The 26,176-nt window shown below is 40.1% G+C and overlaps 1 protein-coding gene across 1 annotated transcript in view; it reads left to right on the top strand.

The window, feature by feature from the left end:
- MAN1A1 (mannosidase alpha class 1A member 1) overlaps positions 1-23,982 on the top strand; it is a 215,514-nt gene extending 191,532 nt beyond the window's left edge. Inside the window, exons 9-12 of the mRNA XM_073337170.1 lie at positions 2,667-2,886; positions 3,784-3,956; positions 14,723-14,838; positions 20,302-23,982. Coding sequence (XP_073193271.1) covers positions 2,667-2,886; positions 3,784-3,956; positions 14,723-14,838; positions 20,302-20,428 — 636 coding nt within the window. The 3' untranslated portion in view covers positions 20,429-23,982. The remainder of the gene's footprint in view (positions 1-2,666; positions 2,887-3,783; positions 3,957-14,722; positions 14,839-20,301) is intronic.
- Positions 23,983-26,176: the final 2,194 nt, after the last annotated feature.

Raw genomic sequence — 26,176 nt, 5'->3', positions numbered from 1 at the left:
GAGGCTTTTTATCCAACATTTCCCAGGAAAGGGGGGGTGCAAGTGTTGGGAGGATTGTTCATTGTTCTTAAGATCCAAGGGTCTGGGTCTGTAGTCACCTAGGCAAATTGGTGAGGCTTTTTACCAAACCTTGTCCAGGAAGTGGGGTGCAAGGTTTTGGGAAGTATTTTGGGGAGAAGGATGCGTCCAAACAGCTCTTCCCCAGTAACCAGTATTAGTTTGGTGGTGGTAGCGGCCAGGACAACGGGTGGAATATTTTGTACCTTGGGGAAGTTTTGACCTAAGCTGGTAAAGATAAGCTTAGGAGGTTTTTCATGCAGGTCCCCACATCTGTACCCTAGAGTTCAGAGTGGGGGAGGAACCTTGACAGATGGCCTTGGCAAAATTCCACATGTTGACAATATTCCATATGGCAATCTATTGTGTGGTATAAGCCCCTGTGGTTGTTTCTAGGGGTAACTTTTTTTGTCTTTACAATCCTGCTCCAGCCTCATCAGTTGGTATGCCTGCAACATGTCCAGCTTACTAAATTTTTGAACTTCTACCTAACACTGCCAGCAAGTCCTCCATCCATGGAATGGGGTAATAGTCTAACCTGAAGCCTTGACACACCTGACTTTATAATTCCCATAGATATGGATGGTCTTGGGTTTAACCACAGGAACTGTACGTGTGACCCATTCAGAAAATTGCACTGGTGAAATGATACCTTCTTTTCCAGTCTGTGCAACTCAGTCTGTCTTTTTTTCTGAAACCTTAAGGAACTGGAGTTGCTTTAAAGTATTTGGTATGACCCCATCCTGGGTGTAAATCCTGGCTTTTACACCATCCAAGGTCCCTAACCTTTCTTTAAAAGTGGCTGGGTGAGCATATAGGATTTCCTGGAATGCTGGTATTGTGCTACGATCTAATTTGAAAATTTCTTCCCAGTTTAGTTTTAGTTCTTGGAACCAGTCTCAACCTCCCAGGTTTTGCCTTTGTCCCTTGACCACTAGGACTGCTAAATTTTTCTTTTGGCTTTTATATTTTACAGGGGCAAGCACAGCATCTACTTCCCTGGCTGGGTTCTCTGCTGTAGGCACTCAGGGTCATTCTTGCATTCACTATCAGGCTCGGTTCTGCTTTGCATTGTTGATATGTTTGTAGATTCATTGATTGCAGTAGCTGAAACCCCTGTATTTAACTCTACTGTTACTTTGTAAGGTCCCACGTTCTTCCCTTATAGACAATACATAGTGTGTACCTCCTTTGTGTCTTCCTTTCTGCTTTCTTCTGTTTGCTCTGTTTTTTTCAGTCTACCCCGTCTGGGCTTGAGATGCTGTTTGCTTTGCATCATCTGGCTGAGTGTCCAGTCTTGAGGCACTTACGGCATTGGGCTGTCCCTTGCAGCTGGCTTAGCATTTTGCATATTGAATCAGCTTGATTGTCCCTGCATTCTAAGTGCAAACCTCGTAAGCTTTTCACTGCTTCCATTGCTGTTGCTAATTCTGCTGCTTTGGGCCAGGTTAAGTTCCCCTCTGACAGCAGTTGTCTTTGAATTCTCTTATTACTGATACCACAAACAAATCTGTCCCACAACATGTCCTCTAGGACGCTTCCAAATTACCAATATTCCATTAGTCTTTTTAGTTGTGACACATACACAGGTACACTTTCACCTTGCCACCTCATTCTAGTATGAAACTCGAAACATTCTGTAATAATGTTTGGCTTTGGCATGTAGTACTCTGTTAAAGTCTTCTGAAGGTCATTCAAACTCTTATCTCCTGGTTTCTGAGGTTGTAACAAACTCCTTAAGAGACAGTGGGTTTTACTGTCAGACACTGAGGAAAATTGCTTTCTGTTTTGTCCTGATCTATAATCTCATTTGCAATAACATAGTGGCCCAATCTTCCAATATATTGCTGTCAATCTTCATGTTCTGAATTAAACTCCTCAGTTTTCCCATGAATTACCATTTTTATCTTCTTCCTCCTCACCAGTTTTGTGAAGAGACCCACTCAGCGCATAAGAAACACACTTTAGTTGCAGTGCTGCAGTCTGGGAACCTGCTGCTTTATTCAGCTATATAACAAACAGTGGGAGAAAATGTGCACGAACAAAACAAAGTAAGGGGAGGAGGTGGAGCATGGCTCCAACCTCTAGTATTTTGAGTATCGCAATTAACCCGTTGACAATCACATTACTACACAATTATATTTGATACCATAACTATATCCTTTGAGTACAGTCGTATTTTAAGATGGAAAATTTGCAAGCTAAATCACTGAAGCCATTAAAAATATATCCTATGTATACAAGATATGCTTTTCATAAAACTGAGGGGAAGATCTGAATCATAAAATGGTATTTTCTTATCTTTTTAATTCAACATTTTTAGAAAATTTACCAGGTAGTATACAGACAGTCTCAGCAAATTTATCATGTTGTTGTATGCCAACCTGCGCTGGTAAAGAAGAGTTGCATTTTCTTTGGGCTAGAGGTTAATTAGCATCATTAGTGGCAAATAAAATCAAAGCAAAAACTATACTGAAGATAAAACTGAAAACAAAAAAAGCTGGATGAGTGTAAATTTATTACTTTCCTATTTTGTGCAATTTTGCCTTTGTATTTCACACATTGCTTACAAAGTAGTAAATTTGGCTTAAAAATGTATATTTTTGCAGTCCATAGAAACCCATCTGATCCGGAAATCTAGTGGAGGTCTGACGTACATTGCTGAGTGGAAGGGTGGCCTGCTTGAACATAAAATGGGACATCTGACGTGTTTTGCTGGAGGCATGTTTGCGCTGGGTGCAGATGGGGCACCCAATGATAAAACTGGGCGTCATATTGAACTTGGTGCTGAAATTGCTCGCACGTGTCATGAGTCTTATGATCGTACAAGTAAGTACAGTATGATGAATTTTGAGAGATTAGCTGTGATTTAATCTTTATCTATAATTCTGTCCTGGTTAAAACAGGTGCAGAAGGTATTGTATGGAACTCTGTAAAATTAATGTAAAGTCCTTTTTGTTCCCTCATTTAAACTGTTGTTTTGCTCTGAATAGTGACTCTAAAAATGGTCCCTCATTGTCAACAGATATGCTGTCTGTGTCTATTGCATCTCATCTTCTTTCATTAGTGACAAAAATATTTTTGCTCCCTCCAGCTCTGTTGAGCCCACCACAGATTAAATGGATTCTGTTCATTTGTGCATACATAGAACTATTAATGAAGTTCTAAATACAAGGACAGCATTCTGTTCAGAGTTTCTCCTGTGTAACATTTAGAGAGTAGGGTTACACAAAGATGACTGAATGCAGAATTTGTCCTTCAAGATCATTCTTAAAGTTGCTGAAGCAAGAAGATGAAAGAACCCAATCACGGTGAATTTTCCAGAGCGAACTGGAAAAAAATCAGCCACAATACACATGAAATATCCCACAATACAAGTTTTACAGTTACCCTTTGGAGTAGAACTGCAATTTAAAGCATTGATACAGCATATCCCTTTTGACCCAGCTATTGGGATTTCCCAAATATAACAATTATAAGGAGGAGTTTGGTCACCCCTGGCTAAAGTGTTGACTACATGTGTAATGTTAACTTCATATGAAAGTATGATTAATGTTTAGTAATTTACATAAACTGTCATGGTTTGTGCCTGAAAAGGAGCATTTGTAGGTCTTAATACTTATATTTACAGTGAAAAAATACTCAAACAATTGGAAGATGTATAGTTAAATTCCTGCATACAAAATCATTGCTAACATTGTTATACATTTAATTTTTATTGTCTAGGTATGAAATTGGGACCAGAAGCTTTCAGATTCGATGGAGGTGTAGAGGCCATTGCTACAAGGCAAAATGAGAAATATTATATCTTGCGACCTGAAGTTCTAGAGACCTACATGTATATGTGGAGGTTCACTCATGATCCAAAATACAGGCAGTGGGGATGGGAAGCAGTAGAGGTAACACATTTTGTGGGATTGTGTGGTGCGTTTTTAGTTTGTTTGTTGAGACAGAGTTCTCCTATTACAACTTAACATCTTGATAAATGATTTACTTTTGCTACTATTCAGTAACAGTAAACATGCTCATTTTGTGATTTGTTTGTCTAAAACAACAGGTAATGCAGTAAAATACTCTCTGGAGATTTAGATGAAATCAGATAATTTTGGCTTTGGCTAAACCCAGTCTTCCCAGTTATCTACATCCGTAAAACACCTCACAGTTTTTCTTTGTTAGTTGCCTCTTAGGCCAGAAATCCTGCAGGTCTGTACCAGGTGCATAGTCAGGGCTTATTGGGGAAATCTGAGCAGTGTCCGCTGTATGACCACTAATATGCACTAAAATTGATTTTTAGGGGAAATATACATTATTAAATGTTTTTCAAAAAGTGTTGTGTCAGGGATATTTAATAATTGCATTTTGATGACACAGTGAATAGGTTTCTTAAAGTAAATTTCAGCCAAGATTTCAAAAGTGACCAGAGATTTTTGACAGCCAATTTTAGGAGTCTCAAAACTTAAGTCACTTTTGAAAATCTTGGCCTTAATTCATATTGTTTAAGGCCACAAGTAACCATTAGATCATCTAGTCTTACCTCCTGCATATTACAAGCCACTATGTTTCACAGTTACTCCTGTACTGAGTCAAATAACTTGACTAAACCATAATTTGAGTTGGGCTTACGCTTCTCTTCCGGAAAGGCATCAGTCTTGATTTGAAGACATCAAGAGATAGAGAATCCACCTCTTCCCTTGGTAGTTTGTTCCAAAAACCAGTACTCACCCTCATTGTTTAAAGTTTGTGCCTTATTTCCTAATTGAATTGTCTGGTTTCAGCTTCCCATCTTTGGTTCTTGTTATATCTTTATCAGCTAGATTAAAGAGTCCTTTAGTACCTGGTATTTTCTCCCCATCACAGTACTTATGTAATATAATGAAGTCACTTCTCAATCTTGTTTTATGAGCCAAACTGACATCTTTAAGTCTATCACTGTAATGTATCTTCTCCAGCTCTCAAATTGTTTTTGTGGCTCTATTCTACTGTCTCTCCTGTTTTTCAACATCCTTTCTAAAACGTGGACATCAGAACTGTATTCAGTATTCCAGGCTCAGTCTCTCCATTGCCATATACAGAGGTAAAATCTATTCTCAACTCCTGCTCGTTATTAACCTGTTTATACATCCAAGGATCGTGTTAGCCCCTGGTAGCCACAGCATCTCACTGGGAGTGCTTGTTGAGTTGTTTTCCACTATGACCCCTAGATACTTTTCAGAGTCGCTGCTTTCCAGGATACAGTCCTTGTTCCTGGATTATTAATTTTGTATTTGGCTGTATTAAAACACATTTTGTTTGAATGGGCCCAGCTTACCAAGCAATCCAGATCGCTCAGTATCGCTGCCCTGTCTACTCATCATTATTTATCATTCCAGCACTCTTTTCTCTCACCCACAAATTTTATTAGCGGTGATTTTATATTTACTTCCAGATCATTCAGGTAAATGTTGAATAGAATCAGACCTAGTTCTTCAGAAGCTCAGTAGAAATACCCCATTTAGTGTTGATTCCCTATTTATGATTATTTTCTGAGCTCTGTCAATTAGCCAGTTCATAATTCATTTAACATATGCTTTTTAGATATTGTGTAGTTTTGATTTTTTTAATCAATGTCATGTAGTACTAAGTCAGACATTTTACAAAAATCTAAGTGTTACATCTGCATAGTTACTTTGTGACCCAAACTAGTAATCTCATCTAAGGATGAAATCAAGTTTGTTTGACAAGACTTATTTTCCATAAAACCATGTTGACTGGCATTCATTATATTCCTATCCTTTAATTCTTTATCACGTGAACCCCCTATCAGTGTTTTCCTTATTTTGCCTGAGATTGATGTCTAAGTAAGAGACCTATTGTTACCTGGCTCATGCCACTTACCTTTTTGGAATACTGGCACAATGTTAGAACTCTTCCAGTTTTGTGGCATTTTTCTGATATGCCAAGATTTATTAAAAATTAACTCAATGGGCCAGAGATCTCCTCAGCCAGCTTTTTTAGGACTTCTGGGTGCAAGTTATTCAGAACTGCAGATTTTAAAATGTGTATCCCTGTTGTTCACCATCCTCCTTGGTTAATAATGTACTGGAAAATGCTGCTCAAGCTTTGGCTGGCTACCTGCACTTTCTTATCCATGATCTTTTTGGGAGCTTCCTTCTCGAGCCTTTGTCTTCATCTAGTAGTAGTGCTGGTGGTGTTCTCTTCTTCAATGCTGGGTTGAAAATAATTAGCATCACTATAGATACCTGATAAGTTACTGCATAATGTGAAGATTCACCAGCTCAATACATGGAGAAGCTCTCCCTATCTCTGTTACAAATTCAATATAAGTTATAGATTCATAAAGCCCAAAGCCAGAAGGAACCATTCTGATCATCTAGCCTGACCTTGTATAGGGATACAGGTCATTGGACTTCGCTGAATTAATTCTTGTTTGAACTAGAGCAAAAACATCCAATCTTGATTTAAAAATCAAGTTGTTCCAATGGTTAATTACCCTTGCTGGTAAAAAATTGAATCTTACTTCTATTTTGAAGCTGTTGAGCTTCAGGTTCCAGCCATTGTAACTCATTCTGCCTTAGTCTTCTAGACCAGGGGTCGGCAACCTATGGTATGCGTGCCAATTTTTAATGGCACGCTACTGTCTGCCGGACCCGGGCAGACAGCACCTTGCCACTAAAAGTCAGGCCCGGCCCGCTCTTTTCCGGACCCCCACCCACTGCTCTCTCCTTGCAGGACAGGCAAGCTTCCCCCTCCCCCAGCCTCTTCCCCGAGCGTGCTGGATTCCTGCCCCTCCTTCTCTCCCTCCCTGCGGCTGATCAGCTGATGGCCCTTGCTATGGAGGGGGAGAGGTAAAAGCCGGGGAGAGGTAAAAGTTTGGTTATGTTGGGAGAGAGGTAGTTTGGTAAGCGGACATGGGTAGAAAGGGAGTTAAAGGGCATGTTGGCCCCACAGAGATGTCAAAGTTAGGTTGTGATGGATGGCCTGTTTTGGTAATAAGCGTGTGACTGGGGAGGAGTAGAGGGTATGGACAGTTACTGAATGTATCATTTTCTTTTCTGGATTTGTCAGGTATGGTTTGTGGGGCGGGGCAACCCTGACTACTTCACAGTGACTTTTTTTGGGTATTAATTTGCTAATTTCCCCTCTAGCCCCAGGCCGTGAGCCCATAATTTGAGTTGGGCTTACTCCTCTCTTCCAGAAAGGCATCAGAAACTAGTCTTGATTTCTGACTAGAAAGAGAGAGAATCCACCTCTTCCCTTGGGCACACCCTTTACTAAATAATTTTTCATCAACACTAATATGCCCTGATTCCACCCCTTCCCCAAGGTCCCCAGAGCAGAGAGCTTTCTTTTTTGCTAGTTTTTTAAATTAATAGACGCCTGGAGTTTGGCAGCGAAGAGGTGAGGGGGAGATGGGAGGTCAGATGTGGGTGCTAATGCAGGGGCTAATAGAAATTTTATCTATCAGTAATAGTACATAAGCTCTTGTTTGTCAACCAGTGAATACAGATCCTTCTTTGTTGTAGTGTAAAAATCTTTTATTCACACCTGGCTTCCATCAGTCAATCAGTTTGTGTGCGCAGCACAAACTTTCATTAACTTTTAAAATAACCCTCAATCCAACATCTAAAACAATTACCTGTTGCACCATATCTAATCAGAGATTACTAAAATATGGGTACATGGAAAATATTTTAAGAGATATCTGTCAACAATGAAAAGTGGGACTACTATACTACCAAGGAAAAGTTCAGCCAGATCCCAACTTCAGTGACTTCCCTTTAAAAATTTATGAAAAGAAACCAAATAAAAATTATATAGAAAATTCAAAGGTTATAAAAACTAATCCTATGTGAAATTTCATACTGATTAGCCACTTACTTTTAAATAAAAGAAGGAATTTATGCCCCATTTCAAAGCTCATTTTAGAAAACAGCCCTAACTGTGAAGTCACACCAAATGCCACCATAATACAGAAATAACAAATTAATACAGGTGTATCTAATAACCTAGTCCTTGGGTTTCTTGTAAATTTAATGCTAACTATTCAGCTGGTTTCTTGTAAATTTCAGTTTTAATAATGTTAACTGTTCAGCTGGATGGTAAAATGATCAGCTATGAAAATGCTTTTCACACAAATCCAGACTACCTCCCATACCTTTCCTGGTGCCAACTGTCCCTTACACAATTGCAAAAACCTCCACCTTCTGTAATGCTTATGCTTGTCAATACAAAATTCTGCAGCACATTGAAAAATTAAAAAATTTGGAAACAGCATAAACTGAATTAAGAACTAATAGATAAGAGAGGGGGATACTGTAGTGATTGCATTATACATTTTCATATTTATTTCAGTATAAACCTCCAGTTTTAAATTTATCAGAAGCTGATGTAGAATCTCCAGTCTGCTGCTCAGAAGTGCAGAATAATATAGGGGCCTTGCCACAGAATTCAGTTCAAACTTGCTGTGGAGTATACAGGGCTTTCTTTGTAAGGGTATAGCTCTGCATTATAGAAGCATAGAATCGTAGAAATGCAGGACTGGAAGGGACCTCAGTAGGTCATCTGCACTGAGACAGAACTAAGTATTATCTAGACCATCTTTGATAGGTGTTTGTCTAACCTGTTCTTAAAAACCTCCAATGATGGAGATTCCATAGCCTACCTAGATTATATGTTTCAGTGCTTAACAACTCTTGACAGTTGGAAAGTATGTCCAACCTAAACCTCTTTTGCTATAATTTAAGCCCATCATGTCTTTCTGTCCTCAGTGGCTAAGGAGAACAATTTATCACCCTTGTCATTATAACAACCTTTTACATACTTGAAGATTGCTGCCATGTCCCCCCTCGGTCTTCTCTCTCCAGACTGAACAAACTCAGCTTTTTCAGTCTTTCCTTGTAGGTGTGTTTTTCTTGACCATTAAATCATTTTTGTTGCTCTCCACTGTGGTGCCTAGAACTGGACACAATACTCCAGTTGAGGCCTTATCAATGCTGAATAGAGCAGAATAAATAGTTCTCATGTCTTGCTTACAACACTCCTGTTAATACATTCCAAAATGATGTTCTATTTTTTGTAACACTATTATGTTATGTTGACTCATATTTAGTTTGTGATCCACTCTAACTCCCACATCCTTCTCTGTAATTCTCCTTCCTAAGCAGTCCTTTCCCATTTTGTATTTGTGCAGTTGATTATTCCTTCCTGAGCGTGGTATTTTGCATTTATTGAATTTTATCCTATTTATTTCAGACCATTTCTACAGTTTGTCAAAATCATTTTGATTTCTGATCCTGTCCTCCAAAGTGCTTGAAACTCCTCCCAGCTTCATATTGTCTGCAAACTTTATAAGTGTCCTGTCTATGATATTATGATTATTAAAATCATGTATGAAGATATTGAACAGAACTGGACCCAGAACAGATCCCTGCAGGACCCTGCTCAGTATGTCCTTGAAGCTTGGACCTGACAAAATACATCCTAGAGTACTTAAGAAACTAGCTGAAGAGATCTTTGACCCATTTAGCTTGACTGTGAACCATTGATGACTGCTCTGAGTAGTTTTGTAGCCAGTTGTGCTCCCATCTTTAGTAGGTTCATCTAAGCTAGGAACATGTAGCTGCATTTCCCTACTCATAGATATATATGAGACAGTATCAGAAGCCTTACTAAAGTCAAGCTATATCACATCTACTGCTTCCCGTGTCCAAAAGTCTTGTTACTCTATCAAAGGAGGATTTTAGGTTGGTTTGAGGTGATTTCTTGACAAATCCATGTTGACTGTTTCTTCTTATTTTATTATCTTCTGGGTGCTTACAAACTGATTATTTGTTCCACTATCTTTCTGGGTACCGAAGTTAAGCTGTCTGGTCTATAATTTCCTGGGTTGTCCTTATTCCCCTTTTTATACATAGATACTTTATTTGCCTTTTTCCAGCCCTCTGGGATCTCTCCCATCCTCCATGAGTTCTCAAAGATAATTGCTAATGATTGAGAGATCTCTTTGGCCAGTTCCTTCAGTAGTCCATAATGTGTTTCATCAGGCCCTGCCTCCTTGAAGACATCTAACTTGTCTAAGTAATTCTTTCCCTTTTTCAGCCTCAGATCCTACCTCATTTACACTGTTCAGTTTGTTAGTTGTCCAGTCATTGCTAACCTTTTTGGTGAAAACAAAAACAGGCATTTAATACTTAGACCACTGCTGCATTTTCAGTTATTGTCTTTCCCTTCACATAAAGTAAATGGGCCTACCCTACCCTTAGCCTTCCTCTTGGTTCTAATGTATTTGTAAAATGATTTCTTGTTACACTTTGTCCATAGTTAATTTAATCTCATTTTGCGCCTTGGCCTTTCTAATTTTGTCCCTACATGCTTGTGGTGTTTTTTATATTCATTCTTAGTAATTTGACTTCGTTTTCACTTTTATATGACTCGTTTCTGGTTTCAGGTTGTTGTAGATCTCTAGATTAAATCAGGAGTTTAATGATAATTGAGTCTAATATGATGGAATCTAATAGACTGTGCTAGAGATCTTTCTTTGAATACCTGTAGGATTATAGGGACTATCCTGTGATAGAGGGAGCCCTATTAATGAAAGGAAAATGAGATTAATATAAACTGTCACTTAGAAATAAGGCACGCATTTTTAACCATGAGAATAATTAACCATTAGAACAATTTACTGAGAATTGTGGTGGATTCTCCGTCAGTGACCACTTTACATCAAGATTGGATGTTATTCTAAAAGATGCACTCTAGGAATTATTTTGGGGAAGTTCTCTGGGCCTTTGTTTTATACAAGGGGTCACACTAGATGATCACAATGATCTCTTCTGGCCTTCGTATCTATGATTCCATGGAAAATATTTGAAAGGGTGATCAAACCTTCTTGTTTCCTCACCCTGAAAATTCAGTTTTGTAAAAAAAAAGTTACTATACTATACTATTTCTTCTATAAACTTGTTGTTTTTTGGGGGGGGTTTTCACGTGCTGGTCCTTATGTCTGTTCAATAAATGGGTACACATGTGCATCATACACCTATAACTGAAAAATCTTGCAAGTCGTATCTGTTGGTCTGAGCCAGCATCGTGGATTGTCTCATGCTAAGCACCCACGCAATCCTCTGCTTTTGAGTCCAGTCCTTCTGAGGGATATTTTCAGCCCAGAAGAGGATGCTATCTCAAGGAGGAATTAAATCCCTTCTCTGACCACACACCAAAGCTTCCTTCCACTGGCACTGCAGGACCTCCAGTGGAAACTGACCCTGCCCTTTTATCAGCTGAATCTGATGCCCTGGATGAACCCCCAGAGAGGTTAGCCCAGACAGTTGTTTTGATGGACCCCATCCTCAGCCCAAGCAGGATTATCCTCCAAAGGATCGCTGGTATCCTGCTTTGGGGGGCCCTTCCCCACCCCCCCAACCAGCTTTTGTGACCCTTCATGCTGACCCTATTGGGGATCATGGGATCCTTTTGCCCAACACCCTGGACCTGTACACTCTACCAGAGAATTACTCTCCTCCTCGGCAACAGCAACTGGCTGTGCAGGACTGTGTGGAAGAGGAAGATGACAAGCTGGATACGCCAGTACTGGATGTACCAACAGGAGTAATCTTCCTCACCCAATGAGGCAATTATTCAATCTTCACCATCCCCACCTGATGACCATAAACAATACCAATAATTGTTGCAGAGGATGGTGACAATACTTCAGATCCCATTATAAGTTCAGGATATAAGCACTTGGATACCCTGCAGCCTATAGGACCCAGTCAAGTAGCTCTCCTAGTGAATGAAACCATTATAGAACCAGCTAGAGCATATGGCCGACACAGGCAACATGTACCTTATTCCCCTAAAAGAGCTAAGAAACATTACTTTGTGTCAGCAAAAGGGACAGAATACTTGTTCACCCATCCTGCCCCAAAGTCCCAGGTAGTATAGGCAGCCATGGAAAGATCCAGGCAGCAACACACTAAAACCATTCCTGTGGACAACAGAGCGAAACAACTGGACCATCTCATGTCCACAGGGTTGTTTTTTGGGTGTTGCTACTTAGGTCTTTCCATGGCTGCTTGTACTACTAGGGACTTTGGGCAGGATGGAACATTCTGGAGTTCAGAATCTCTAACTACAAGGCCCTGTTAGCGACATATGACTTTATGAACTACTCACAAGACAAAACTCCCCCAGGAGGAAAGGGCCCAATTCCAAACCCTTGTTGAGGAAGGTAGAATTGTGGCTAAAACTTCTTTGCAAACTGTAGTTGGTGCGGCCAGTACCCCATCAAGATGTACACTGACCACTATAGTAATGTGGTGATAGTTGTGGCTTCATCTTCAGGTTTCTCCGGACACGTTCAGAGGTCCAGTGAGGACTTACCTTTTGATTAAACCAATATCTTTAGGGAGAAAACAGATGGGTTTTTGCGCTCACTAAAAGACTCTAGGACAGCTCTCTGCTCCCTGGGCATTTATATCCCAGCCATGAAAAGGAGGTGTCATTAACAGGTGTATGAGCCAACACCCTTCTGCAGTCTACCACCGAAGACCATAAAAATCACCACACAAGCACTAGAGCATGCGGAGTCCAACATATGCAGTCCCATCCACCAAAGGCAGATTAGCGTTTGTGGGGCCTTGGACTAGAGGAAGTGGGGAGCCCTCCCCACCCCTTCTGCCTGCAGTTCTCCCCTCTTCCCCCGCCCCACGCTCCTGCTAGGGAAATGAGGTTGGGGCATGGGGGCTTTTCCTGCTCCCCCCCGCCCCTCCCCCCCCCGTCTGCCCAGCATTTCTGCCAGGGAGCAGGAGAAGTCCCAGCACCCTGACCCTGCTCCCCAGCAGGAGCGCTGAGCGGTCGGAGTGCAGGGGCACCCCAATTGGCCGGGGCCCTTGGGCATGGGCCCCATTGGTCCAGTGGCTAATGTGCCACTACCATCCACCTTGACAACAGCCATCCAACCTCATCCACCAGCCAAAGGTTACTTTTGATGGGTTGCTCTGAGTTGCGACCTTTAACAATGATGCCATCTCCAACCTGTTTCCAAAGTCTGTTTTGGTGGCCACCTTGCATACTCTGGGCACAATTGGAGGGCTATAACAATGGACAAGTGGATACTAGACATCATCCACTTCGGTTATACCATAAGTGTCTTTCCCTGCCTTCTTCAAAACACCCTTCCCAGCCCCTCTTCAAGGACCACTGTTACAAGGAGCAACTCTAATAGAAGGTGGACTCTCTTCTGGTTCAGGAAGATATAGAGCAAGTGCCACCTCAGCATCAAGAGAAAGGGTTTACTCAACTATTTCATAGATCCAAAGAAAAAGGGAGAATGGAAGCCCATTTTTAACCTATGTCAGCTATTTATTTATTTTTGCAAATGAAAATTCTTCATGGTTATGCTGGCATCAATAATTCCCTCCTTGGAGGAAGTCAAGTGGTTTGCAGCCCTCCAATGTGAAAGGTGTTTTCACCCATCCCACAGACAGTTGTTCAGTTTTCTGGTAGGACAGGAACATTACCAGTTCAGAGTACTTCTGTTTGGGCTGGCAGCAGTACCCAAGAACTTCATGAATGTCTTTTCAGTGGTCGTAGCACAAATGAGATAAAATGACTATACCATCTTCCTGTACTTGGACAAGTGGCTTCTAACGGGCAGATCGTATTTGGAAGGTGTCGGCAACCTTGTCCTTGCGCCACTTCTTGGCATACTTGGGAACATGCCTAAACATGGGGAAGTCTACTCTGACTCCCAAATATCTCATAAACTTTATAGGGGCACCCCTGGACTTGACCACAGTGAGGGCCTACCTCCCAGCAGACAGATTCCATACCAAGAGCAGTCTGATAAAAACAAGTCACTCGTAAACCCTGAACACCAGTCTAGGTCCATCTTTTTCTGCTAAGCCACATGGCCTCCTGTACTTACATAATTCTGTTCACCAGGCTACATCTCCATTGTCTGCAAGCCTGGCTCAGGGCAAGATATACATCAGACAGACATAGCATAAATGCTGTAGCAACAATCTCCATCAACATCAGTGCTTCACTTATCTTTTGGACAAACCTGAAATACATGTATTGGAGTCCCTTTTCTGCCTCCCACACCCAGCGTGACAATAATCACAGATGCATTCCTCATAGGTTGGGGAGCCCACATAAGCAGTCATAAAATATGTGGACACCTCGGAAGGCCAGGATGCATATCAATCTCTTGGAACTAATGTCAGTCAGACAGGCCTGCAATGCATTCCTACCATTCATACGATCCCAATGTGCCTAGATAACGTCAGACAACATGATGCCATATAAACAAACAAGGTGGGGCAAGATCCGCTGGCCCCAGGTACTTGGTGCACCTGCGTACCCACATGTGGAACACAGATAGGGACCATCCATCTCACAGAACCTCCTTTTATAGTTAGTCACCTCCATTTTTGCTTTCCCCATAAATATATAATTATGCCAATATATGCACTCTGTCAAAAGTAAAAATACAAGAATTTTAAGTATATTTATCTAGTTCTGCAATTTCAGATCTTTCCCAAGGACACTATGACAAAAGGTTTCTCATTTAGCTGCAGTGTAATTGGATTTGGCAGACTAACAGTAAAATTGACAGAAGATTAATTTTCTTTAACTTAATTTTTTTCTCTCATGAATTCAGGCATTGGAACAACATTGCAGAGTAGATGGTGGCTATTCTGGAATTAGAGATGTTTATAGCAACCATCAAAGCCATGATGATGTGCAGCAGAGTTTCTTCCTTTCAGAGACCCTCAAGTAAGTTAGTAAGAAGACTTAATTTATATTAATGAACCTCTACAGATTTTCTTTACAGATGAGTACTTAACATTAGTAGTCTTGACATTCAGGTAATGTAAAATCTGACTGGAACAGTATGCAGCTTTTGTTACATGGCAGGCAGATAGATTGCATTTTTATTTATAAACTGAATTCTGTGACTTTTGGAAATATCTTTACCTCCGTTAAAGACACTTGATATTTATTGTTAAGAAATTACATCTCACAGTTTTGATAGGTTCTAGTTATACATGCCAATACCAGTACCACTGTTTTACCAGACAAGATGGTGAGATTGTCCTCTTGTACTGAATACTTTTCATGTCAACTATGGAGCAGAAAAAAAGGAACTAACTTTTATGGTAAATTCATACAGACTTGATAAGAGAACAAAAAAGGGGCCCTCATTCGCTCCTCAGCTTTTAATGAAAGAAAGGAAATCTTGCATCAATCTTTTTTTCCCCATTTCTTTCTATTCTTTGCAACCCAGCCTTGTATGATAACAATGTAATCCTGCAGTTTCTACTGAAAGTGTATTTCCCTAGTGGGTTTTTAATTTTGTGTCTATACATGTGGGATTTTTTTAAGAGCATAGTGTACAATCTAGTATTCTGTCTCCATAATACAGTCCTTTAAGCCAGCCATGTGAGGATTTTGACCAAACAAACTTGTTATGGCTTCTTGGAGATTTTGCTCTCAACTATCGTTGAGCCCACTGGGTTTCTGATTATATTAGTTTGAATAACCCGTCTGAAACCATGCTCCAAAACACACTTTTGTGAAAGAGTTAAAAAAAAACAAAACACTTACCAGTCAAACAGCCTTTTCGATAGTTTTATGCAAAGGGAGGACTGAAGAGACAAGTTTTTTCTGAAGCCTAGCATCTCCCACAGTTTTCCTTCGGATGGGCTATTCCCATTCTGTCTGCTCTTTCTGAAGGCAGTTGAAAGCTGTAGCACAGCCTGTGCTAGCCACACTCCTTTCTCCAGCCTGCTGTCAGATCATCTGCCTCCACCACAGCAATGAGTGGATGTTCCCTTTGTTTCTGAACTTTCCTTTGCCTTCTTATTTTTACTTTGTTTTGTTTTCAGGCTGTATCGAGCACCCTTCTTTGTTCTTTCCTCTGCTCCTCCTCTTAAAGCGGGTATTTAGCGGCACATGGCTGAAGCCATCTGGAGTAGTCCTCCCTTTCAGGGATGGTACAGCAGCCACATGAGCACTGGACTAAGCCTAAAAGGTGCACCATTTGTGAGGCAGCTTTAACAGGCTTTACAGAGGGCAAGTTATGCCCTGCCTGTTCTCAGCCAGCCAGCCCTAGCACTGCTAGGATACAGAACTTTGAGTCAGACAGCCATGTTGGTACCCCATCTCCTCAAGAAACCCTGACTCCCCCACAGAAATGCCTGAACAGAGGAGACAGAGCAGAATAGGGGGAGATCGTAAGGATGAGGGAGGACTTAATTCAGATGCCCAAGAGGATAAGTCCTGGGGCAATTCAGGACCATAAGAATAAGACACTAGTAGGGCTACTGTCCTACCCCAAGTCCTGAAATGGGTCCTAAATGCTCTGGGGGTAGAAGCAGGTTCACAATCAGCCCCACCTTCCTCTCAGCTTGATTCAGAAAAATAGCAGTGAATTCCCATCCCCCAACCTGCTGGAGTGGGAGTCTACATGGGAGGACTCCAAGAGAGAAATTTCTAGAGGACTCATGACCCTGCACAAGGCTAGCCACAAAAGACCCCAACCAGGGCACAGTCCACTGGCCTGCAAAGCACATAAAAAAAATATTAAAATATCCAAAAGAAATTTTAAAGGGTAAGAAAAAGTACAAAAAACCAAATAGGTATTCGTCCTCTGACCCAGACACCGCCTCCTCTACCAAGGAAGGAGATCTATTATCAGACTCTGATTATGAGCAGGACACAAACAAAATGCAACCAAGTTTTCAACCCCCCTTGAGAAGCTCGAAGCCGTGTGCAAAAAGATTGTATCCATGATTCAGTTTCAGCCTGAGCATGCCCTCAAGACTTGGAGCAAATACCTCCCTTCCAAATATTGTCCTTAGGCAGCGATTCCCCTGCATGCATCCTTTGAGGAAGTAATCTGGGGGAGAGGGAATCTCCTGAAAAGAGTAAATATGTTAACAGCCATGTTCTCAACTTCTACAAGCTTCAAGATCCAAAAGAATGCTCTCATAAATGTACCTAAGGTTGATGATGCCATAGCTTCTCTACCAAAGGATATGGTTATTCCATCCAAAGGGGACTTAGTCCCCAAGAATCCAACAAATAGGAAGGTGGAAGCCACCCTGAGAGCAGTGTCATGGCTGGAGGACGTTAAAGCCCTTACAGACAGAGATCAACCCAACTTTACATCTATACAACATCATTCATGGCAGATACTTCAAAGGATGCTATGAGGTTTTCTGCCAGGGCCATGGCATCCAGCTCAGTACCCAGGAGACACATATGACTTCCTACCTGAAAGGTAGATACTCACTCCAAACAAGTTCTGTGCTCATCTAAATTCACAGGATTTTTTCCTCTTTGGAGAAAAATTGGACAAAATAGTGGCTGAAAATGCTGCCAAACTTACAGTTCCTTACCCTCTCCAATTAGTGCTCTAAGAGGGGACTACAAACCTTCTATCAGACAGATGCTCCTTTTCATCCATCTTCCTCTCAGAGGTTCCAGAGGAAAGATAACACATGTCAAGGGAAAAGCCTTCGATGGAATGGAAAGCGAATGGAAAACCTAGAGATGCTCCCGCAACCTCCTGGGGCTCATTATGGCAATCAGCATGTGCCTCCTCCCAGACCTGAGCTTGGGAGACAGGGTTTCCCACTTTCTAAATTAATAGCTTGTTTCTACCGCAGATAAGTGGATGTAAGAGACAAAGTGCACCAGGGGTGCTCCCTCAAGCTATGGGCTCCACCTTATCTCTCCCTCATCCAGTTGTCATATCATCAATGTCTTGGAGCTTCGAGCGGACAAACTAGCTATTCTGAGATTCCAGAGCCATTTGGAAGGGAAGCATATCCTGTCCAACCCCATAGTTGCATACATAAACAACCAAGGAGAGAAGAAACGTAGCTCTACATTCAGAGGCAATGGAAATAATGGAATGGGCAGAAAAGACACTCCCTTCCCTAAAGGCAATCCACATAAATGGGGAGCTGAGCCAAAAGGTAGACTGGCCATCACAATGTCAATAACCCAGAATGGTGCCTAAACCAGGAAGTCTACAATCTGACGGCACAGACTTTCGGTCTTCCTTCAGTCATCCTGATTGCCAGTCACAAGAATGCAAAGTGACCAAAATACTTGACCAGGAAAGCAGACCCCTATCTGTGGGGACAGATGCTGTGTCACACAGATGGCCTCAAGGCCTGCTGTATGCATATTCCACCCTTCCCTCTCATAGGGAAAGTGATCCAAAAAATAAGATTAGAAGAAGCAAGGGTGATCATGCTAGCACACTGGCTCAGGAGACCCTGGTTCTCCAGACTGAGAACTGAAGCTGAAACCACCATTGCAGCTACTGGAGAGGCCAGACACTATTTATCAAGGATTGGTCCTCCATCCAGACCCAGATAGTCTCCATCTGACAGCTTGACTGTTGCAAGAGAAGTGTTAGCCACGCTTGGCCTATATTCCAAAGCGATAGAGACTCTGCTGTGTTCCAGGAAAGCTTCCTCACTAAAAGCCTATTCCTCCATCTGGACCAAAGTCAGTGTTTGGTGTCAAGCACAGAGGAAAATCAAAGAGATCCTGGGATTCCAGTTATTCTGGACATTGTTCAAGAAGGAGTTGATAAGGGACTTCAGCCAAACACCACAACAGCCCAGGTGTCAGCCCTCAGTAGCTACTGTTTGCAGGATCCTTGGGCTCTCTGGCCAAAAACCTTCAGTTATCGGGTCCCTCAGAGTAGTTAAACTGTCCAGAGAACAGAACTGTGGGAGATGTTGTGCTGAAGATTGGAAATTTTCTTACCTGATCATTTCTTTTCTGCTGTTAGTGTCTCCCACAATTCTACCCACCCTGGATGGGTTTCCAGATGTGGGTCGACATTTTATTTGAATAGTTACAGTATAAGCAAGGACTCACTGCACCTAGTTACTTTGTTGGCATTGGAATGACTTTTATTAATTATTTTCTACAAGTTTTTACACAGCTTTGGAATGAATCCTCTGGCAGCAAGCTGGAGAAAGGGGCGTGGCTAGCACAGGCTGTGCTAAAGCTTTGAACTGCCTCCAGAAACTGCAGACAGGAAGGGCAGAAATTTTTCATTTTATTAGAAGGCAATTGAAATCCGAATGTACCAAAGCTATTCTAATATGTTTTATAACATTTTTAATCTTTTTGTTTACTTAAACGGTGGCACTTATTCATTTAACTAGGTACTTTAAAATGAGACAGCATATCTGACAGCTTACAAGTATTCTGATTTCCATTGCCTTCTAAAGGGAAAGCTGATCCTTTTAGTCCTTTATAGCCTTGGGAGCCTTGTGTACACTGTTCCTGTCACCAGGGAAGTTCCACCTGTGTTAGCAACATTCGGAAACCTTTTCAGACAAATCCTAGTGTAGACAGCCAATGTGGCAACCTCAGCTGAAAGTGCCAACTGCACTGTGCACTGAATGACAAAGGTAAAGAAAGATACAGGGGGTTCTAAAAACTATTTTGATTATATTTTGCTATAAAACTTTGTAATTTGAAAAATGTAAAGTACTTTAAAAGGTTAAGTATAGTGGTAAGAATTAAAAGGTCAGCATTTGCCAACAGTTCCCATGCAGTAGTATTTGAGTGTACAATTTATATATATACTACAGTATCTCCAAGATCTCTGTGTATAACAGTGAGTAAGTGTTGTTGCTTTTAATGGTGATTATTATTAGTATTAATATAGTCCTATTTAGTAAACGTATCCACGGTATTGTTCCAATTCCTGTTTTTAATCTAAATATCATACCTTGAACCAAATCATGCTCTTATGAGTAAGGCAAACAGGATTTGTGATGCAGTACATGCACTCAGTTTTCTTTTGATGCATGTGGTCATTTATAAAAGCTTGTCATGACTGTGTATTGCTGTAATAATATGTAACCAAAAAGAATGAAACAGAAAAAGAAGTGCTGTTTAACTTCGAGAACCTAGACTTTATATCTTTTTTGTTTATCATAACAGAAATTTTTACATCACCACCTGCTACTGTCAAGCAGTGAAGCCAATTTTAATTAAGTAGTCTCAATGCTTGGTGCCAAAACGTTAGTAACTGTCACTGGTTGATAATGTTTTACTTTAGATCTGCTACCTAATATTTCCATCAATAGAAGTGGGGAGTTAATATTTATCCATGAAAATGAATTAGTTCCATCTTTCTCTTGTTTAAACCTGAGGTTATTTCATGGTGCTCTCATGTTACCTGTTTTCTCTTGCCAGGTACTTATACTTACTGTTTTCTGACGATGATCTTCTTCCTTTTGAACATTGGATCTTCAACACTGAGGCTCACCCTCTACCAGTTCTTCACAGAGATGATGGGAAGAAGGAAGAAAAACACAAATAAAACAATGTTAAGTTAATTTTTGTTTCATTCCTTAGAAATTTCTTTCCAATATTGGGCACACGATGCAGTTTTACTTAAATTCCTGAGTTTTAAGCCAACCTTTTTGCAGTCTGTTATATTTGCCAGTAAAGATTTATGAATGGACCTAAATTCATTACAGCAAAACTTTTAATCTTATTTTTCCAGCTGAACCACTTTTTTTTTTTAAGAAATCTGACGTCTCTAGACTTCATTAAGCTGCAGTGTCATCTTTGCCAAATAGAAGAGAGGGGTCTGCATGTGACTTGTTTCCTATTTCACTTTTGTTTTGACTGCAAAATTCTTTCCTCCTCTGTGAGGAGATGTCTGCTTTAAGCTGTAATATTTTGCCATGTTGCAAAAAGCCATAAAGAATTAAGTATAAAGAGCTTTTTTTGTTGTTCTATGTTAATTTTGTTTTGTCTGTCTGTCACCTGAGACAAATCTTGTAACTGTGTGACAGCCTCTTCTTATGCGGGTCTATCAATTGGTAAAATATCTTCTGAAGTTTTTAATTATCAGTGAAGTCTACATAGGAATAGTTTAATCTGATGCAGACACAATTCTGTTTAAAACTGCAGTATACTTTGAATTGAACCTAAACATTTTTACAAATCCATTACATTAGTTGGACAGATCCTAGTTTTTATTAAAACTCACATTTTTGTTTTTGTTTGGTTTAGAATATCACTGCAAACTGAATTGTTTCTTCCATTTTCTAGCTAGAGTTACTATCACTTCTATAATCAGTTTGGTAAGAGCAAAATAAACAATTTGAAAAACTGGCATTATTGAATTATTAAAAAGGGAATCATATCTTGTTTATCGGTATTTACGTAATCTGTTAGCTTTTTCGTTTGGATGTGTGAGATAAATAAGATGTTATGAAATCCTTTCTAAAGGCTACAAATTATTCTAATCAGAGAAGGGGAGATGATTTTTTAATCTGTTGTGATCTTACTTTTCAACAATTCCATTTGGTTTAGATTGTGACCTAAGACAGTCAGGTGGAACAAAGTAGTATAAAAAGATTATCAGAACAGGAGTTCTGAATAGCTCAAAGGAAACTTGTCTTTATAAAAAAAAAAAAAAAGTATTGTTTGCATTGGAAGATGGAAATTGACCAGCAGAGAATTAGTACATTTTGGTAGCCCAGAACTCTTTCTTCCAAGGATGACCAAAGTTATAGAAATATAACCTGTTTAAAAGTATTCTTCAGACATAAGACCTTGATTACCAAGAAAAGCTACTTTTAATGGAGTCACCAAAGGGAAAAATCAGGCACAATTCCTTTTCTATTGAGATGCATTTTGGAATAGTTTAAATGAATAATTCATATAGATATTAGGAACTTAACTTTTGCAGACAGGGTGACTGTACTGTATGTTCAGAGTAGGATGTGACCACTGGCTTCCCAGCATGCAAAAGCACACTATTAGATGATGTGACTGCAAAGAAGCCAACATGGTTCAGAACAGTAATTCTCAATTTTCTTTTAAATAAGTGCATATGATGACTCAAATGTCCTGCTTAGTTATTTAGGCACTATGGTTCCACAACTGTAATTAGGTATAGATCTTCTTTCACAAAAGAACAAGAACCCTTTTTTTCCCCTTAATGCTGGAAGTGCTGCAACATAGGGCTTTTTCAGGTAAAAATTAGGAACAAAGGAAACTTATTACCATCATGTCCTGCATTTTGGAGAAATCCATGTCCCCTCCTCTGCAGATGCAAAGGGCCGTTTACAGCCACACATGTGTTGTTCCGCTGGTACAGAAAAGGGTGTATATCCCACGCAATCTGCCTGGGTGGAGGCAAGGCTGGAGGATCCACTAGTAGGCTAATCCTCCCCCTTTGGGGTTTGGCGAGAACATAAAGCCTTTGTAAGGCAATGCATCATTAGGCTGAGCCTGCAGAGAGGACCTGCTGGGGGCTACACAACCTGGGTGTGGAGGGAGATTCCTGTGCCACACACACACTTGCCCGGTGCCCTGCCTGGCTACTCTTAATCAGTGCTCAGATCAGGATTTGAGCCTTCGTTATCCATATGTGTATTCATTAAAAAAAATATCAGTGACAAGGTATCCACATTTTTAGGTGCCTTGTATTCGATAATTTACCATGCTCCATTAAAATGCACGGTAAATCTCCCATTGACTTCAGTGGGCCAGGATTTGTATCGTTTGAGGATATTAACTATGTCATCCTTTTCATTATGAGATGCACCAATATAATACAAGGTGGTTTTAAAAGGAATACAAGTCCATCTAATTTTGGAGTACAACTAATTTTTTCACTTCCTTCCACTCCAAAAAAAAAAAAAAAAAAAAGGCAATATTGAATTTTTATCCAGTTACTCCATAAACATCTTGTCCTGCCTGCTGTGTAATTTTCGTGTGCGCGCTTCTGTGGGTCTCATTTCTTTTAGTCAGATGATAAAACCAATAAAATCAGAAAAAACATATTTTGGAGACATGTGTTTTGTAAACCTGGTTTTTACATTTTCTTGATCAGGGTCTTCTACACCCTTAGTGATCTTGGGACAAATTGCGGGAAATTTATTGTACATACAAATTTCCCTTACTCCCAGCAAATAAAGGTAAAGAATGCAAAATGGTTGTATAAGTTGGGTTCTAAGTGTTTAGATATTTAAATTTCATGTTGATTTCCCTGGAATACAGAAATTTTGAAGAGTGTAATTTTTCTGGTTTGCGGGTTATGATTTGAAAGAGCACAAAGTTGATACGTGATTCTGTTGCTGACAACATATTTGGTATTCAGGTGTACGAACTGCACTGTATTGTACCTTTTGTAAACTATGTAAGTAGACAAGAAGATTGTACAACCTGTAGAGTTTGCCAACTGTAAGAATACCCTATTTTGTAAGTTCAGGAATATTGATTTTTTTAAAAAAGAACCCCAAAACACCAAAGTGTGAAATGTTCTAGTGATCACCATTTAATCAGTCCGCTTTTACCAACAGTTACCACACAGCTAAAATGGTATTTTCCTAGTATTTACAATATGAAATTAACTCTGTGGAAACTGATGATTTAAAGGCCACTGTATATGTAATTGATAATTCAGATGGAAGAGAAACTGCTGAATTTTGAAAAACTGTAAACAGTGTATCAAATATCTTTGTGAAGACATTGCCTAAACTCTCATTCCTTTTCAGCATATAACAGTTCAGTTAAGTTTACATGTTAAATTCTAAATGGTGAATAATTTAAATGGCACTTAAATTAAGTTGCAAAAACAACAGTTGTTTTGATTGTTTGTGGAATGAATATTACATATGTTTGTTGTATGACAGTTCTACAATACCCAATGACTCACTGTTTCTATGGTGACTTCATCATATGTATTATCCATTTCTCTCCATTATTGTTTTTGATTTGTACATATTCCATTTAGTCTTTTCCACCTTTATATAAATCTCTGACGTAATGAGAGACATAACAGATCAAGATGCTTAATTTTTAAGAACTATATTTGTAAAAATTTCTCTATTGTGAATAAAGTCTTTTAATATATCTGTTCATTTTGTTAGTTTATTCTTTGTATTACTAAGTGGATGAAGGTCTTGATCTTACAAGAATTACAGTAAGTATTTCAGAGGCTTGTAAATAAGTGCAGAAGAAATGCAGTAATCTGCTTCATAGCCCTGGTTGGGACACTGTTCTGCTGAATTCTGATCAGTAGCTCTGATAAATGCAGAATACTGTTAATAACTTGCTAAGGTATTGTAATTAATCAAAGGGTACCAATTAATGTCTGTGAAATAGGGTATAGAATTGCTGCTATAACAAAAATCTGTGGACACTAAATCAGTCCTATTGAAGAAATATTTATTAGTAACAAAAAAAGGGCAAAAATGTGGTAACCAACAGAAAACAAAATGAAAAAAGATACAGGAAATTGGGCGGACAGAGATGACAGGGTAGTTGGGAATGATCTAAAAGAAGGTCAGTTCTGAGAATGATCAGAATATGCATGGTGTGGGGATCACAAGCAGACTTCAACTAGTTCCCGCTTAGGAATACAGTAAACACTGCTTTTGAAATGACAAGGCTGTCAGATTGCCCAGTGTTATGTGATCATGTAATGAAAGGTTATCATTAGTGTATGTACTAGAGGATAGAGGGACAGTTGTCATGGGAACTGTGACTGCATTTTGCAGCTTTTGAGTGAGGGTGATTAAGATCTCAACCTTAATGTTGAATTAACAGATTTTTTGTTTAATATATTTTAGCTTATTCTTATTTTCTTTTTAATAAAGAGCACCACAGTCAACTCCAAAAACATCTGGTAAGCGAAATAATTTTGATTTTTACAGGACATATTTCTAAATATCACTTTAAAACTAAGGGCTTCTTAATTTAGACACACTAGTCAATTTAAAAAAAAAAGTTATTTAAGATAATGCACCTGCCTCAAAATCCACTTGCCAATACATTGTTTTACATCCACATCTTTCTGTTTTTTAAAATGCATTTGTCTCCGTGTTGCTGTCTCACAGGACCACACAAATAGGAGGAGGAAACAACTAACTATGTACAAAGTGCTATTAAATGAAAAATATAATCTTTATCTAGTGGAAAGTCTAACCAAATGATTAAATACACTATTTTGAAAACACTTATTTTACAAATATGGATTAAGCCATGTGCCAAGTTGCATTAGAGGAGCAGTGACCGATGTTTGGTTTTGGAGGTGTTAAATGACTGTAGCAAATTGCCGGTATGAATATGATGGGTCCCGCGCTTCCTCTTCTTGGGGAGGGAGGGGGGTTCAGGGCGCAGTTTCCTGCCCCTGAACTAGGGTATCTACTGTCCCACTGGTAACCCATAGAAGGGTAGTGGAGAGGGAGGGACCCGGGCCCACCCTCTACTCCGGGTCCCAGCCCACGGGCCCTAGGGATAGTGGTAAACCACTTGAACTAGTGCTTCCTTCCCCTGGGCTACTTCCCTCTCCTGCTCTTCAGCTTGTGGGGCTTCCTGCTTTCTCTCTCTCTCTCTCTGCACAAGCCAGGTGTCTCTTTACCTAGGGTCTTGGTCTTCTAGCCAGCCACGGCACTTCTCCAAACTCTCCTCTACTTCAACTCCTTCAAACTGCTCTCTGCTCCAACTCCTTCTCCTGGCTGATTGAAGCTGGGGGGTTTTATCAGGTGACTAGCTTCAGGTGCTCTAATTGGCTTCAGGTGCTTTTAATTAATCTTTAGAAACCTTTCTTCCCTCTACAGGGAATAAGGCTTCTCATCCTGGGACTTACATATTTCTCCTATATCACTCTCCTGCTGCCTTCTGGCCATGCTGTATCACATGACATTGAGTAGATCTTCAAGTCAAGACTGTAAATAGGCAAGATTCATAGCTCCTTCCACTGTCTCCATCTAACTTTCCCTCCTATTCTTCCCACACTGCTGCATCCACCAACTCTTCTTTCTCCTATTGTTCTTCCCCTTCCCTCTCTACCTGACCTAGCTTGGAGATGTGTCTGTGAAAAGGAATGTAGTCAAAGAGCGGCTGGACTCAGGTGAACAAACTTTTAGCTTGGGGAACAAACTTTTGGCTGCTTTATCTTAAGTTTGAGACTAAACCAGCCTTGTCCAACCCCAGATTGAAAGGAGTAGGTCCTGCATCAAAGAGCAGGTTCCAAATCCAAGGATTGGGCCCTTGGGCTTCAGAGGGTTTATATCTGAATGGTTATAAAGTGTCTAAGGGAATG

This window comes from Lepidochelys kempii, chromosome 3, assembly GCF_965140265.1.
Source record: "Lepidochelys kempii isolate rLepKem1 chromosome 3, rLepKem1.hap2, whole genome shotgun sequence".
Classification (NCBI taxonomy): domain Eukaryota; kingdom Metazoa; phylum Chordata; order Testudines; family Cheloniidae; genus Lepidochelys; species Lepidochelys kempii.
The sequence above is the reverse complement of the archived record's forward strand: the minus strand, read 5'-3'. Positions and strand labels throughout refer to the sequence as shown.